Genomic DNA, 15,657 nt, shown 5'->3' with positions numbered 1-15,657 from the left:
AGGCTATTTTTCACTGACAAAGAGATAAATTTAGCCAGACATTTCTTTTATGTTTACCTTTTAAAGGTTTTGCATGTGTGTGATCTTTTTTCCTATTCACATTCAGTTTTCGACATAAATTTGAGTTTCCCTTTTTTCCTGGCCCCCCAAAGGGGCTTTCATTATTATCATTGCATATTTTACTAGGATGCTTTCTGTGAAAAGATCGGTACAGCAAGCAAGTGATGGCCACTGCTTGAGCCTGGTTAATTCCTTGCTCTCCAAATAAGAATTCGGTTGAGCTTTTAAATATGCATTTGTGTGACTTACTCCCCACCTGGGCTGAATTCAGGAAGAAGAATCGGCTCTCAGCGGGGCCAGAACCAAAGAGCTAGAAAATCAGGTCACATTCTACGCAAGATGGCTACCTGCCAAGACTGAGATGGAGGAGACACTATTTGGGGGTATTGAGGGCTTTGCTTTGGAGTTTTCCTGGGTCTGACTGCCTTTGTGGCATAGGGAGTGCTGGAGAGGGCCCGGCAGCTTCCGTGTCCTGGTTGCACCAGACGATGAGGGGGATAGTGCCCTGGCTTGCCCTTCTTCTGTGGTTCAAAGGAGAGGGGACTCTAGCCCTCAGGTGTCATGGGGCACCAAGGCGAGCCAGTGGTGGAAAGTCCACATCAGCTGTGTGTTGCCTCGCTCGTCTGATACTGACCAACTCTTAAGTTACTTTGTGTAACCGTATTGGATGTTTTCACACTTTTTCAACCAGGAAACCATCTGGCTTTTATAACTAAAATGTCCCCTTTTGTTGTTCTGTAGGCAGACCCCCTTGATGGTGAGCATTTATTTTTCGCAGAGGATTTTCAGCTTCCATCCGTGTGTGTGTGTGTGTGTGTGTGTGTGTGTGTGTGTGTGTATTGAAATTTCCTACTTTGTATTTCATCTTGAGGAATTGCGGATTCCTGAGGAATCCTTCAAGTTTTGTGGAATGGCTGCCGAATTGCTAAGTTTGAAGAAATTATTATAGTAGACCTTATCCATAAAGATGGATAAGAAAAGAGTTGGTTAGGGGTGCCTGGGTGGCTCTGTCTGTTAAGCGCGTGACTTCAGCTCAGGTCATGATCTCACGGTTAGTGGGTTCGAGCCCCACATCGGGCTCTGTGCTGACAGCTCAGAGCCTGGAGCCTGCTTCAGATTCTGTCTCTCTCTCTCTCTCTGCCCCTCCCCTGTTTGCACTCTGTCTCTGTCTCTCAAGAATGAATAAACATTTAAAAAAATTTTTAAAAAGGAAAAGAGTTGGCTAATCACAGAGGGCGGTTAATGGAATGTGACTGAATCATGTATTACCAAATTTCAGAAATACCAAGTACAAGAAATCAGATTGTTCATTTAAACACTTCTGTAATTTAGAGAGGGCTTTTGGAATTTTTCCACTTTGTCGGAACACTGTATAAGCACCCTTTGCAGTGAGGTGTAATTTTGGCCATAGGCAGGTCAAAAGGAATCTTTACAAAGGATAACAACTGATACCAGTAATAATATTAATAATGGTTAACATTTATACTGCCTTTTCTATGTGTCTGAGCTCTTCTAAGTCCTGTTCAACATTAACTTATTTAATTCTCACCCTGCCAGTGGATTGTGTGTATATCCCCATATTATAATTGGGAAACCTGAAGTTGAGTGGCTTCCTCAAGGTTACCCAGTTAGCAAGTAAAGACTGGGATTTGAACCCAGGCGGTCTGGCTCCAGACCGTGTGCACCCAACCCCTGTACTATGTTTTGAAGAAGGTGAACTTGATGGGAGTGCAAGCTGGTGCAACCACTCTGGAAAACAGTATGGAGGTTCCTCAAAAAACTAAAAATAGAACTACCCTATGACCCAGCAATTGCACTACTAGGCATTTATCCACGAGATACAGGCGTGCTGTTTCGAAGGGACACATGCACCCCCATGTTTACAGCAGCACTATCAACAACAGCCAAAGTATGGAAAGAGTCCAAATGTCCCTAGATGGATGAATAGATAAAGAAGATGTATATATATATATAAACACACAGATGTATATATATATATATATATATATATATATATATATATATACATACACATATATGTATGTATATATATACATGTATATGTATATATATACATACACACACACACACACACACACACACACATACACAATGGAGTATTACTCAGCAATCAAAAAGAATGAAATCTTGCCATTTGCAACTATGTGGATGGAACTGGAGGGTATTATGCTAAACAAAATTAGTCAGAGAAAGACAAATATCATATGACTTCACTCATATGAGGGCTTTAAGAGAGAAAACAAATGAACATAAGGGAAGGGAAACAAAAATAATATAAAAGCAGGGAGGGGGACAAAGCATAAGAGACTCATAAATATGGAGAACAAACAGAGGGTTACTGGAGGGGGTGTGGGTGGGAGAATGGGCTAAATGGGTAAGGGGCATTAAGGAATCTACTTCTGAAATCATTGTTTCACCATACATTCATTTAATTTGAATGTAAATTAAAAAAATAAAACTAAAAAAAAAAAAAAGAAGGTGAACTTGAGAAAGACATGCAGATATTCCAAATATTCCATCCTTTACCAGATGATAAGTGTCTGTCCTAGTCTTAAAGGATGTTGGCTTAGTAGATATTTATTGTGCATCTGTTGGAGCAGGGCCTTGGGATAGCTGCTGTTGGGGATGAAGAAGAGATGATTGCTCCCTTTGGGAAGTTGGATGTCACATGGACAGATGAGGCATTACCGAAAGCCCCAGAGCTCTCCCTTGAGCTCGGGACTGGTCCCTGCAGCTGCCTACCCCACACCTCTACCCAGTGGAGTTAACACATCTAAAACAAGCCCGTGTCTTCCTCCCGTAGCCATCCCCAGATCAGAAGGGGCCCCTGCAGCCTTCCAGTTGCTCGGGTCATACATAGGCCCTAGAGGTGGCTTGGATGCCTTCTTTTTCTTATGCCCTATTTCTAAACTACCAATAAGTCCCATTTTCTACATTCAAAATATATCCAGAATTTGATTGTTGCTCATACCCCATCATCATCTGGTCTCTCCATTTCCACCATCAGTCATGGCCAGAGTGATCGTGTCTCCCCTTGGCTTGAAACCCTCAAGGGGATCCCATCTCAGGGAGTCCTTACCCCCACCTGCATAGCCCACACAACCTGCCTTCCCAGGCCTCTCTGATTTCATGTGCCACCAGCAGCTACCCCCTCCCACCTTCCCCAGGCAGGTCCTGGAACCTTGCACTTGCCACCCCCTTGCCTGGTACACCATCCCCTTTATCCCATGGTCTCTTTAGGACTTCGCTTAACATCACTTTTTGGGTAAGGCCTTCCCTGATCATCCTGTTTTTAAAAATTGCATCTTCCCCCGTGCTTGCTATCCCTCCTCCCTGCCTTATTTTTCTTTATTTGATGTAGTTTTAAAATTTTTTTTCTTCCTTTTTTTAAATAATTTTTAAATATTTATTTATTTTTGAGAGAGAGAGAGAGAGAGAGAGAGAGAGAGAGAGAGAGACACAGTGTGAATGGGGGAGGGGCAGAGAGCAAGGGAGACACAGAATCTGAAGCAGGCTCCAGGCTCCGAGCTGTCAGCACAGAGCCTGATGTGAGGCTCAAACTCGGGAACTGTGAGATTGTGACCTGAGCCGAAGTCAGACGCTTAACCAACTGAGCCACCCAGGCACCCCTAAAATTTTTTTCTTAATGTTAATTTATTTTGAGAGAGAGAGAGAGAGAAAGAGAGTACATGAGCAGGGGTGGGCAGAGAGAGAGAGGAAGAGAGAGAATCCCAAGCAGGCTTTGTGCCATCAGTACAGAACCTGACATGGGGCTTGATCTCATGAACCATGAAATCATGACCTGCACCAAAACCATGAGTCAGATTCTTAACCATCCAGGCACACCTAACATACTTTTAAAATTGAATTTCATGTATTATTTTTATTTGTATATTGTCTGTTTCTCTGCTCCTGAAGGTAAGGTTCTTCATGAGGGCAGCGTTGTCCCCCCCCCCCCTTTTTTTTTTAATGTCTTTTGTATCGCTTTAGTATCCTCAGCATTTGGAATAGTGCTTTGCGTGTAGTAAGTGCTTTAATAAAGGAGGATGTGATGGGTAATTTTATGTGTCATCTTGGCTAGGCTATGGTACCCAGTTTTTGGTCAAACGTGTAAGTGTTGCTGTGGGCCATTTTTCTTTCTTAATGTGATTAACATTTAAAGCAATAGACTTTGGGTAAAGTAGATTATTCTCCATAATGTGGGTGGGCCTCACCCAGTCAGTTGAAGGACTTAAGAGAAAAGTCTAAAATCTCCCGAGAAGGAAAGAATCCTGCTTCTGGACTGCTTGACTCAAGACTGTAACATCAACTGTTCTCTAGGTCTCTGGCCTGCTGGCCTGCCCTGCAGATTTCAGACTTGCCAATTCCCACAATCACTTGAGGGTCAGTTTCTTAAAACACATCTGCCCTGCCTTCTCTCTCTCTCTCTCTCTCTCTCTCTCTCTCTCTCTCTCTCTGTCTCTCTCTCCCCCTCCCTCCCTACACACACACACACACACACACACACACACACACACACACACACACTATCCTGTTGGTTCTGTTTCTATAGAGAGCCCTAAGACAGAGGGTCGAGATGGAAGGGAAAAGAGTGTCAGGGGGAAGTTCCACTGGAGGTAAAGGAATGGTATCTGGAGAATGTTCAGTGTGTACAAAAGGTAGCACTGGCCCCGTATAACCTGACTCCATGGTACTTGAAGAGGAACAACCAGGGACTGGGGGGGAAGGAGGTTAGGGGTGAGGTTGAGGCTAAGGACTCCAGGCTGGGCAGTATATGTTTCTTATGCTCTGTGAGCCACTTGTAGGGCGCAGAATGGTTGCTCTAGCATTAGCCCAGGATAGGAATTAGTGGATGAGAGACCAAGGAAGTCCTCCGACCATCCTCAGGGTGGGCGGGTCGGCGCAGAGAATGAGGTGGTGGAGTGAAAGGCTTCCGCCAGCACTCAGCTCCAGGCCGGCTGTGGCAGTGAGGACAGTGGCAGGAGCAGGCCGCGGCCTGGTGTTTTGAGCCTGGATGTTATGAGGACAGGGGAACTCCCCACAGATGCAAGAAACGTAGGAGAGAGAACAGGCCTTGATGGGCAAGGCGTCGAGTTCCCTGTGGAGCATATTCATTGAGAGTGTTGGCAAAGTTCTAGGTTAAGGTACCGAAACAGGTCCTTGGGCATGTTCACCTGGAGTTCATCAGGCTGGGAGGGAGACTGGAAGGTTTTTGCCCAGAGCAGGTAAAGCAAGGCCCATGAGAGGGGTGTGCGGGCTAAGGCAGAGACGACAGCATTTATGTGCCTTTTTTGAGCATATACAACACTACCACATATTAGAGGTTCCCAAACTCTGTACTGAAGCACCCCAAGGCACCACAGCAAACTAGCGAGGGCGGGGCAAAAGGGCTTTTTACTTTTAATGAGGGGAACAGAGTGGCACTCGACATGTTAGATAGCACACTAACTACTGTCTGTGGGTAGTTTACAGTATGAGGTTAGACAGCACCGCATTCCTTTTGATGACGTCCTATCTCTACGAAGCTGCGTGTTGGTGGTTGCTAAGAAACCACTTTGTGGAACAGGCAAATGAAGATGGTGGTGTCCAGTGTGATTACAGGGTTTGAGAGGTCGTGTGGTGCCCAAGAGATGCACACATCCCATGAGTAAGTCATTGTGATAACTTAGGAATGAAAGAAAAAGGTTTATTCTTACAGTTTTTGTGTGCTGCTTTTTTTTTTTTTCCAAAAGGCTAATAAGTTGTTTGGACATGAATAATTATTATGTTGTTTGCACCTAACTACCTCGTAAGTGGAACTGTAAGTATTACTTTTAGCTGGGGGGGTGCCGTGGAAAACATACGGAGACGCTAAAGGTGTCTTGAAACGGGAAAGTCTCAGAACCTCTGCCATGTATTGTTGTGGGTGTTACAGGAAAAGCAGAGTTAGAAGAGGGGAGAAAGGAAGGGCATGGGGACCGCATTTCAAAAATCCCATTTCTGGGGCACTCGGGTGGCTCAGTCAGTTAAGTGTCTGACTTCGGCTCAGGTCATGATCTTACAGTTGGGTTCCTGAGTTCCAGCCCTGCATTGCCCAGAGCCGGCTTTGGATCCTCTGTCCTCCTCTCTCTCTGCCCCTCCCACACTCACGCACGTGCTTTCTCTCTCTCTCTTTCTCAAAAAAGGTCTCATTTCTTCAAAAATAAAAGATGTGAAGTAAATAAAGTAAAATGTAAGCATTTGTCAAATCTTGGTGCTGGGTACAGAGATGTCTCATTTTGTTATCTTCATCTATATGTCTGAAGTGGTTTATACTGAAAATGATTTTAAGAGAGTGAGACAGAATGAGGGCTGGGGATAGAAATTTAGGGGTGTGCCTGTGTTTGGGAGGACAGCAGTGAGGCTGGGAAGAGGGCATCGGAGGTACAAAGAGGTTCAAGAGATGGAGATGTGGAATCAAGGGGGTCAGCAGGGCCATGTTTTCGACTGGGGTTCTCAGCCCTGGCCAAGAGGCTTAAGAAGGATTCTGGGCCTGGCTGAGGCTGGGGTGAAGGAGACTGGAGAGGGTTCGGAGTGAGGAAAACCGGACTTGTTCCTAGCTTGTTGATTCTCACCTCTGGCTGCCGGTTAGAATCCCTTAGAGTTTTCAGCCGGGGAAACCCATTGCCCAGGGCTTCTCAAACTTTACTGCCGCTCAGAAGTTAATGAATCACCTGTCATGGAAATGTAGATTCTGGTTCTGCAGGCCTGGGATTCTGGATTTCTCATAGGTTCCGGGAAATCCTGGTGCTGCTGGCTCAAGTGCTCCACGCTTGGAGCAGCAGGTTCTTCTGGGAGGGAGCTGTGCGTAGTGAAGAAGGGTGTTTGTGATGGGGACTGCGGAGGGCAGAAAGGTGGTCTGGATCAGACCCAGACTGAGATGTGTGGGTGGGGGATGGTAAGCAAGTGTTTTCCTTTGACGATGTAAATACTCTTTGTATTTCTTATCTTTTGCCATATAACAAATTACTCCCAGACTTGGCAGCCAAAAACATCAATAAACATTTATTATCTCACAGAGTTTCTGTGGGTTAGAAATCCAGAAGCAGCTGAGCTGGGTGGTTCTGACTTGGGGTGTCTCATGGGGTTATGGTCAAGATGTGGGCTGGGCTGGAGGCCATTCTGGGACTGAAGGATCTGCTTCCACTTGGGTGTTGAGTTAGTGCTGGCTCTTGGGTGGAGGCCTCAGTTCCCTGTCCTGGGACTTCTCCATAGGGTTATTAGAGTGTCTTCATACTGTGGCAGCTGGCTGTCCCCAGAGTGAGGGATCCAAGAAAGGGTAAGGTAGAACCCACAACACTGTAACCCAGCCTTGGAAACCACACTCATCATTTCTGCAGTGCCCTCCTGGCTACACGGGTCAGCCCTAGTCACTGTGGGTGGGGACCACTCGTGAATGCCGGGAGGATTATTCAGGGTCATCTTGGAACCTCTTATTGTTTTCAATGAGGAAAATAATGTGTATGCAGCACAGAAAACTTGAAAAATATACAGAACCATAAAGAATGTCACCCATAGTCCCACGACCCCGAGGACATTTCTGGGAACATTGTGGTCTGTGTCTTACCAGTTAAAAAAAGAAGGTGGAGGGGCGCCTGGGTGGCTCGGTCGGTTAAGCGTCCGACTTCAGCTCAGGTCATAATCTTGCGGTCCATGAGTTTGAGCCCCACATGGAGCTCTGTGCTGACAGCTTGGAAGCCTGGATCCTTCTTCGGATTCTGTGTCTCCCTCTGTCTCTGCCCCCCCCCCCCCCCACACACTCGGTCTCTCTCTCAAAAATAAATAAATATTTAAAAAAATTTTTTTAAGGTGGAGACATATATATGTACATATCTATATATTAATATATATTATAATATAGATAACATATATTTATACACACCCACACCTAGAAAAAGTGGTACCATGGAAATAATACTGTTTCATATAGATTATTCTTTATATTTGGCATCCAATCAGGAACACTTTGAACAGGTACATTTTTCTATTGAAGTATAGTTGGCATACAGTGTTGTATTATTTTCTGGTGTGCAACATACTGATTGTACAACTCCAGACATTACTCAGTGCTCATCACAATACGTGTAGTCCCCATACAGTGTTATCACAGTGTTATTGACTGTATTCTGTACTGTACGTTTCATCCTGCCTTTTTTGCTCTATAACTGGGAGTTCGTACCTCTTAACCTCCTTCACCTATTTCGCCCGTCCCTCAACGAGTAAATTATAGTTATCCTTGGGTTTCTGTCGTAGACTGTGTTTCTAGGGTATCAAGATTTGACACCCTCTGAATTTTCAAGTTTCCATTTACATTTCTGGGGCGAGAGAGATGTTCCTGTCATGTAAAAATGTCTTAATTTGGATCATCAGTTCTTACTCTGGGTGACTGAGTGATGTAATAAACATGCTTGAGGCTTCAAATACGGGATTTGAGTGTGGAAATAAAAAATGAGTTTGCCAGCTGACCCAGCATCATTGCATGTAATTGCCCCATCTCTGGTTGCTTGTCATGAGCTGTTGGCAATTGTAAAAATTAGCTTTACAGTCCTGCCACAGATTAGCGGCAAGTGTGGTAAGTGAGGGCTCACTCTTAATGAAACTAATTTGTATTTGAAAATATAACTACATTTATTGCCCCATTATTTAAATGCATGTACACCAGTTGATAGTAAAAATGAACCTTTAAACTGAGGTTTTAGAAACCCTCACTGAAAAATAATCTTTTAAGGTGGTGATTCTTTTTTTTTTTTAATTTTTGTTTTAGAGTTTATTTAAAAAAAATTTTTTTTTTACATTTATTTACTTTTTGAGAGACAGAGACAGAGCACAAGTTGGGGAGGGGCAGAGAGAGAAGGAGACACAGAATCCCAAGCAGGCTCCAGGCTCTAAGCTGTCAACACAGAGCCTGACATGGGGCTTGAACTCACAAACCGTGAGATCATGGCCTGAGCCGAAGTCGGACGGTTAACCAACTGAGCCACCCAGGTGCCCCTTTAGAGTTTATTTTTGAGAGAGAGAGAGAGAGAGAGAGAGAGAGAGAGAGAGAGAGAGAGACAGGGTGTAAATGGGAGAGGGGTGGAGAGAGAGATGGAGACACAGAATCTGAAGCAGGCCCCAGGCTCTGAGCTGTGAGCACAGAGCCTGATGTGGGGCCTGAGCTCAGGAACAGCAAGATCATAACCTAGGCTGAACTCGGACGCTTAACCAACTGAGCCACCCAGGTACCCCAAGGTGGTGATTTTTCTTGAAGTGGTTTTCTAGTTGTCTTCTGGGCATGTTGGGAAGCATTTCAGAAACAAATTAGAAATACTTTAAAATAAAAATCTTAAGATTTTAACATTTAAAATGACACAGGGTATCATGCCCCATTGCTGATCAGCTTTTTCTGGAACCAAGTCTGTGGCGATGTACTCTCTGTTTAAAAAAATTTTTTTTTTAACGTTTATTTATTTTTGAGACAGAGAGAGACAGAGCATGAACAGGGGAGGGGCAGAGAGAGAGGGAGACACAGAATCCGAAACAGGCTCCAGGCTCCGAGCTGTCAGCACAGAGCCCGATGTGGGGCTCAAACTCACGGGCCGTGAGATCATGACCTGAGCCGAAGTCGGACGCTTAACTGACTGAGCCACCCAGGCGCCCCTGTACTCTCTGTTTTATGTCACAGAGATTTTCGGTGAATGTCCCGCACTCTGCCCAGACTTCCAGAACAGCCAGCCTGCTGCACCATGTGCTCTGTTCATTGTCTTTCTACTCATTTTACCTCTGATCTCCTTGAGAGCAGGGCCTGGTCTTCCCATTTTTATATTTCCTAATTGAGGGCCAGATTCAAAGCAGACCTTAATAAACGCGTGATGAATGAATGCATGCACATACTCATGAATTTGGAAAAGTTCCCTCCGTCATGGAGCTGACAGTTTCTGCATGAAGCTGGCCTCCCATGTGTCAAAGGCACACCTCGTGCTGGGTTTGATCCGGAAAGCGTTGGTTTTCCAGAGTGTCACCATTTGAGGGATCTCTGCTTTCTGGTCTAATGTCCTCTCCTTGCAGCCTAGGATCTCAACCTCCCAGTGATTACCTTACTTTCCTCCATAATCAGCAGCCAGTTCTTAATTACTTTTAGTCAATTTCTGCTTGAGAACTGTATGTTTATTTTGGCTCTTTCCCCACTGTCTCACCACAGGAATGGGGAAAGACTTCTCTTTGCTTTACCTTTGAAGAGCTTTTGGAAGTTTTTTCTTGGTACTTTCTTTGATGCTTGAGAGACCCATACTCATAGGTGCAGGGATGTCTCCTGGGAAGACAAAGGTGGAAACAAAAAAAAAAACTCCTGTATGACTGTCATATAATCAAAGCTGGTCAGTGATCCACTCACACATGAAATGACTAACTTGATTCACGTGACCGTAGGAATATGGAAGGGTGGAGCTGTGGGGGCTGAATGGACCACAGATAAAGTACCGGGGGAATCTCATCACACATAAGTGATTTTTAGCATGTGTCCTTTACAGAAATAGACAACAACAAAAGGAGAAAGAGCCAGGAATAGCACCGCTCTCACGATTCCACCCAGTGAGCTGATGGTGCAGAGTGAGCAGGAGGTAGAGGGGCTAATCTGTCAGTCTCTCAGAGGGTCTCACTTCTGCCAGGCCTCTCCTGGGGTCAGCATCTGGCCACCCTGAGTGTGGAAAGAGAAGCATCATTCATTAACAGGACCCCTGCACTTACCGCACAGCCCAGAAATCTCACTCCTAGGTATTACCCTAGAGAGATGAAACCTTTGGTCCTCTTAAACACCTCTGCATGAATGTTTATAGCCATTTTATTCATAATCACCTGGAAACAACCGAAATGCCCTTCCAAGGGTGAGTGGCTAAAGCAGAACCTCTAAATGCAGGCCATCTCGACTGGTAGTCTACTGAGGAGGCAGCAGGCCATGGTCTTTTTGAACAAACTTGATGAATGAGTTATATACTGCATGATGAATCATCCCCAGACTTAGAGGCTTGAAACAGAAACAATGGTGTATTTTGCTTAGGGATCTGCAGTTTGGGCAGAGTTTGGTGGAAACAGCTTGTCTCTGCCTCACACAGTGTCGGCGTCTTGACCGAGACAGAGGCTCAACTTCCAAGATGGCTCACCAGCAAGATGGCTGGCAAGTTGGTGCTGGCTGTCGGTTCCTCTCCAAATGGGCCTCCCTGTGGGGCTCCTTGGGCTCCCTCATGGCATGGTGGCTGGGATCCAAGAGTCAGCATCCCAAGAATCAAGAAGTATGTGCTCCTAGTTTCTGAAGGTCCGGGTCCAGAAGCTGGCACAGTGCCGTTCTGCCATATTGTATTGATCAGGCATCTATGGAGCCCAGATTCAGGGAGGTGACATAGACCCCACCTTTCAATGGCAGGAGTGTCAAAGGATTTGGGGGCCGTATTTCGAAACCATTACACTTACCATTTACCTTCTGCCCTATTACCCTTGAGGCCGATGTGCTTCCACTGAGATGCTCCCTGAACGTCGGAGGGAATGCGCAGCCACACCAAGCACCAGATGCCTGCATCTGGCAGAGCTGTTCCCTCCGCTCTTCCCTCTGCCTCCAACGTCTCCCTGCCCTTAAAGGCCCATACCCATCCCTGCCCCAGGCCCCTTGTGGGATTCTAATACGAGCTTTGAAACCTCACATAGTAAACAGTACCATCAGGCGCTGTTCTATCTTATTTTTCCTCCATTGTGTAAGCTAGATTTTTCTGGTTTGAGCCATAGTAGGGACTGTAATAGATACTTTTATTTTATTTATTTACTTTATTTTAGAGAGAGCACTCAAGCAGGGGAGAGGAGCAGAGGGAGAGGGGGAGAGAAAGAGAGAGAGAGAGAGAGGGAGAATCCCAAGCAGGCTCCACACTCAGGACAGAGCCCGATGTGGGGCTTGTTCTCACGACCCTGGGATCATGACTTGAACTGAAATCAAGAGTTAGATGCTCAACCTACTGAGCCATCCAAGCGCCCCACTGTAATAGAGAGTTTTAGAATGATGTGAAAATCTTTACCATTTTGACAGGGGTTGGGGGTTGGCAGAGCACAGGTGTGCTGGGTGTGAATAAGGTAGGGTCCTCAACACAAGAGAGTAAGAAAAACAAATTGACACTAAGGTTTTATTGGCTTACAACTGCTTCATATGTCTTCCTTCCCAAAGAGAGTCATGCTATAAAAGCAGTTGCTTAAATGGCATTATGCGTATTCCAAAGAAATTAATCTCTAAAGTTTGAGACATTGAGGATTCACCGATATTATAGTTTTGCTGCTGGCTGGTACTGTTTATCTTTTCTGTGTCAGACCACATAGATGATTTACCCATAGCCTTGTCATATCCTGTGAGATAAGCACTGTGCCCTTTGGAGTGAATTGGGGCAGAGACCTCAAGTTGAGACAGTCTGACTGAAACCTTTAAGTTGTAAATTGGGAGAATTTTTCTGATGCTTCTTGGCATGCCATCCCCCACCTCCTTAACTTTTTCTGAGTCTTGTTACTCGTCCTGGTAATTCTCTCCTCTTTTTTCTCTATTGTCAGGAAACCTGTCCTTTATTAGAAGATGTTAAATCATACTAAAGTGTTAGGCTACCACAAGCTTAATTTGTTGCCCTTCCCATGGAGGTATTTGTGGTTTCAAAGGAGATCCTGAGGGAGAGTGATTCTAATTTCAAAGGAATGAATCTCTAATGCTAGAATTTACCTTATTAGGATAACAAGAATGGGAGGATTTTTGAGGAAGAGTTTTCTTTCTTTCTTTCTTTTTTCTTTCTTTCTTTCTTTCTTTCTTTCTTTCTTTCTTTCTTTCTTTCTTTCTTTCTTTCTTTCTTTTGGAAGAGTTTTCTCTTTCTTTCTTTCTTTCTTTCTTTCTTTCTTTCTTTCTTTCGGCCCCAAACACACATTCTTTCCTAGGGAGGTAGGTGTGTGAGTGACTTACTTGGTGAGTTTCTGGGTTATTTCCATGTCTGTTCTGGTGGTAACAGTGCTCATCTTGCCAGGTTTACCTGTTCCCCAGTACACGGGAGCCTTCCTGTCCACTTCTCTTCTGCTTTGCCTCAGCAGATGCCCCTTGGCTTGCTTTTTAGTAGTTAAATATGCAGCCTCTGTACATATCAGCTATTATATCTGCAGAACTACAGAGTATTTTACAAGTAATCAGTTCACGCAGATTGCACATAAATCATGTCTGCTCTGGCCCTTTGGACACTAATGTTCCCTTATTAAGGCGTAAGTAAGCCTTCCTGTTCTCATCCATCCTTCCAGACTTTTTTTAATTACTAAAAAGTATAGCCTGGTTGTCACGACACCACCCTCTCCCACTCTTCCCTTCCCCCACACACTTACTGCTTTTTTGAGGTTCATTGTGTTTTTCTGGAGCTTGCCAGTTTGCCTTAGGAAGCTGGGTACCTTGTGAATGGATTAAGCTAAAGGACATTCTTATCTCTAAAAGGAAGCAGTCACCACGTTTCTGTTTGTGATATTCTTGGCCAGTTAATATTTTTGTGAAATATGTTCTAATGGCAGCTCCACTACGCCAGAGAAGGGGGAAGAATTATTGGTCATGCTCAGCGCACAAAAGGAAAATATCTTCTGTGAAGTCTGGGCAGTGGATAAAAAGTCATTTCGTGAATGTCATTCTGCCTAAATAAACAGAGAACTTCATTGTTTTTAAGCCCTCGAAAGGCTGGGAGCTCAGCCCACCCTAATATGCACATTATTCTAGCATTTCTCCATTTTCCCTTCCAACGATAGCCACAGATCTTCACTCTAACACACGTGCATTTCTGCTTCCAGTGTCTCTTGGCCTGCTATTAGTGTTCAGCCAGTCTTCATTTTGGTCTAAAACGACTCTCTAAGAGAGTGGAAGCGTCCTGTTATTTCATGTGGTTTGGTCTAAAAAAGAATGGAAGGGGGACTTTTAGATGAAGCGGATAAAAATACCACCGTCTACTTTAAGAGATGTTTTATGAATATAAATTCCTGTCTAAATAATTGCTGGTGAGGGCAGAAAGGACTTCGGAGTTTAGCAATTGTACCAACAGCTTCTTATTCTCTCTTAGCAACCACAGCGAAAGCGACACGTCTCTTGTTTTGTCTTTTCTTTTCAGATGGGCCGACACCATAATGTACCACATTGCTTTTAAGATCTCATTTTTTAATCCTGTGTATAGATTATAGTGGAACTGAGGCGCTCTGAGGTATTATTTAACTCAGATAGGGGAAAAAGATAGAAGACAAGTAGGCTTTTGGTGTCATCACAAAAGTGCAGGATGCCTGGTAATGGTGTCCTCACAGAAAGAGAAGCCAGCCTGGGTACTGAGCACAGTTCCTCAGGTGTTCAGGTCATCCACTGAATTATACTCTAGGCGTCCTAAAGGCTGAGGTCCTTTATGTAGTCTTCAGGGAAGTACGGGGTCTTTTACACTATGGTGCTTGAAAACAAAATCTCAGAAAAAAAAAAAAAATCACACCCCCCCCCCCTTGTCCTTTTTTTGGCTTCTGCTGCAGCTGCTGAAATGGGTTGCGGATTGAACAAGTTAGAGAAACGTGATGACAAACGGCCTGGAAATATCTATTCAACTTTAAAGAGGCCTCAGGTGGAAACCAAGATAGATGTGTCCTACGAATACCGCTTCCTGGAGTTCACTACCCTGAGTGCGGGTGAGTACAGGCAGCCTTGCCCCCCCTGGAGGTGGGTGAGCTCAGCTCAGCCCTGCACCCGAGGTGTGTGTCCCCCCCCACCCCACACCCAGGGCAGGGCTGGTGGGGCCTGACAGGACACGCCTGGGAGGTGAGCGGGGTGAGGGGCTGTGGGCAACTTGTAAAAGTGGGCCTTTGAAAACATACTGCCTTTAGAAGTCCAGATTTGTATGTGCAGCTTTTCACTTTTGAAAAGATAGCAACTAAATTAAATTGTAACACGTTAAAACCACGTGCAAGACAAAAAGCACACACATGCTGGTGGGCCACGTTTGGCCCCTGGGCCAGCTAGTTTGCAGACTGTTTCGTAGGGAGCCATGTGGAGAAGGGAAATTTTGCCTCATCTCCTATTGTGTCTGTCCCTCCAAAGTTACCTGCCTGCTGTCTGGCATCTTTCAAGAGTGCTTGTCCATCTGGGCTTGGCTTTGCCTCATCCAAGCTGCAGGGTGTCCAGGTCACCTCACTAACAGTGTCCCGGTGGCTCTGGGGTGACGGGCAAGAGGTAGCGTTTTCATCCAGAGGAGTTGCTGAGCCCCGACCGTGCACAGTGTCGGGCTGGAGCTGTGGGGCAGTTGGGCAGCGTGTCCTGATTTCCTGCAGCTTCTTACCCAGTGGGAGAGAAGACTCATACACATGAAAAACAAAACAAAACAAAACCCTCAACAGGCTATAATTGTAAGCAAGAAAATACGTAAGATATGTTTTCGGAAGAGGAGAGATCATTCTTTTGGTGTGGAGGGCAGTCCCTAGAAGTTGTGACCAAACACAGGCACTAACTAAGGCATCTTGCCGCTTTCTCCCTGGGCTGCTGGGTACATTTTAGGCTTCTGTTAACAGAAA

At 45.1% G+C, this 15,657-nt stretch overlaps 1 protein-coding gene across 2 annotated transcripts in view; it reads left to right on the top strand.

Moving 5' to 3' along the window:
- The window catches only part of RFTN1 (raftlin, lipid raft linker 1), a 208,212-nt gene that overhangs the window by 5,115 nt on the left and 187,440 nt on the right, over nucleotides 1-15,657 (top strand). For both annotated transcript variants that reach the window (XM_042956971.1, XM_007087353.3), the window contains exon 2: nucleotides 14,626-14,778. In XM_042956971.1, coding sequence (XP_042812905.1) covers nucleotides 14,634-14,778 — 145 coding nt within the window. In that variant the 5' untranslated portion in view covers nucleotides 14,626-14,633. The remainder of the gene's footprint in view (nucleotides 1-14,625; nucleotides 14,779-15,657) is intronic.

This window comes from Panthera tigris, chromosome C2 (genome assembly GCF_018350195.1).
Source record: "Panthera tigris isolate Pti1 chromosome C2, P.tigris_Pti1_mat1.1, whole genome shotgun sequence".
NCBI lineage: Eukaryota > Metazoa > Chordata > Mammalia > Carnivora > Felidae > Panthera > Panthera tigris.
Note: the sequence above shows the minus strand (reverse complement) of the source record. Positions and strands in the feature narration are given on the sequence as shown.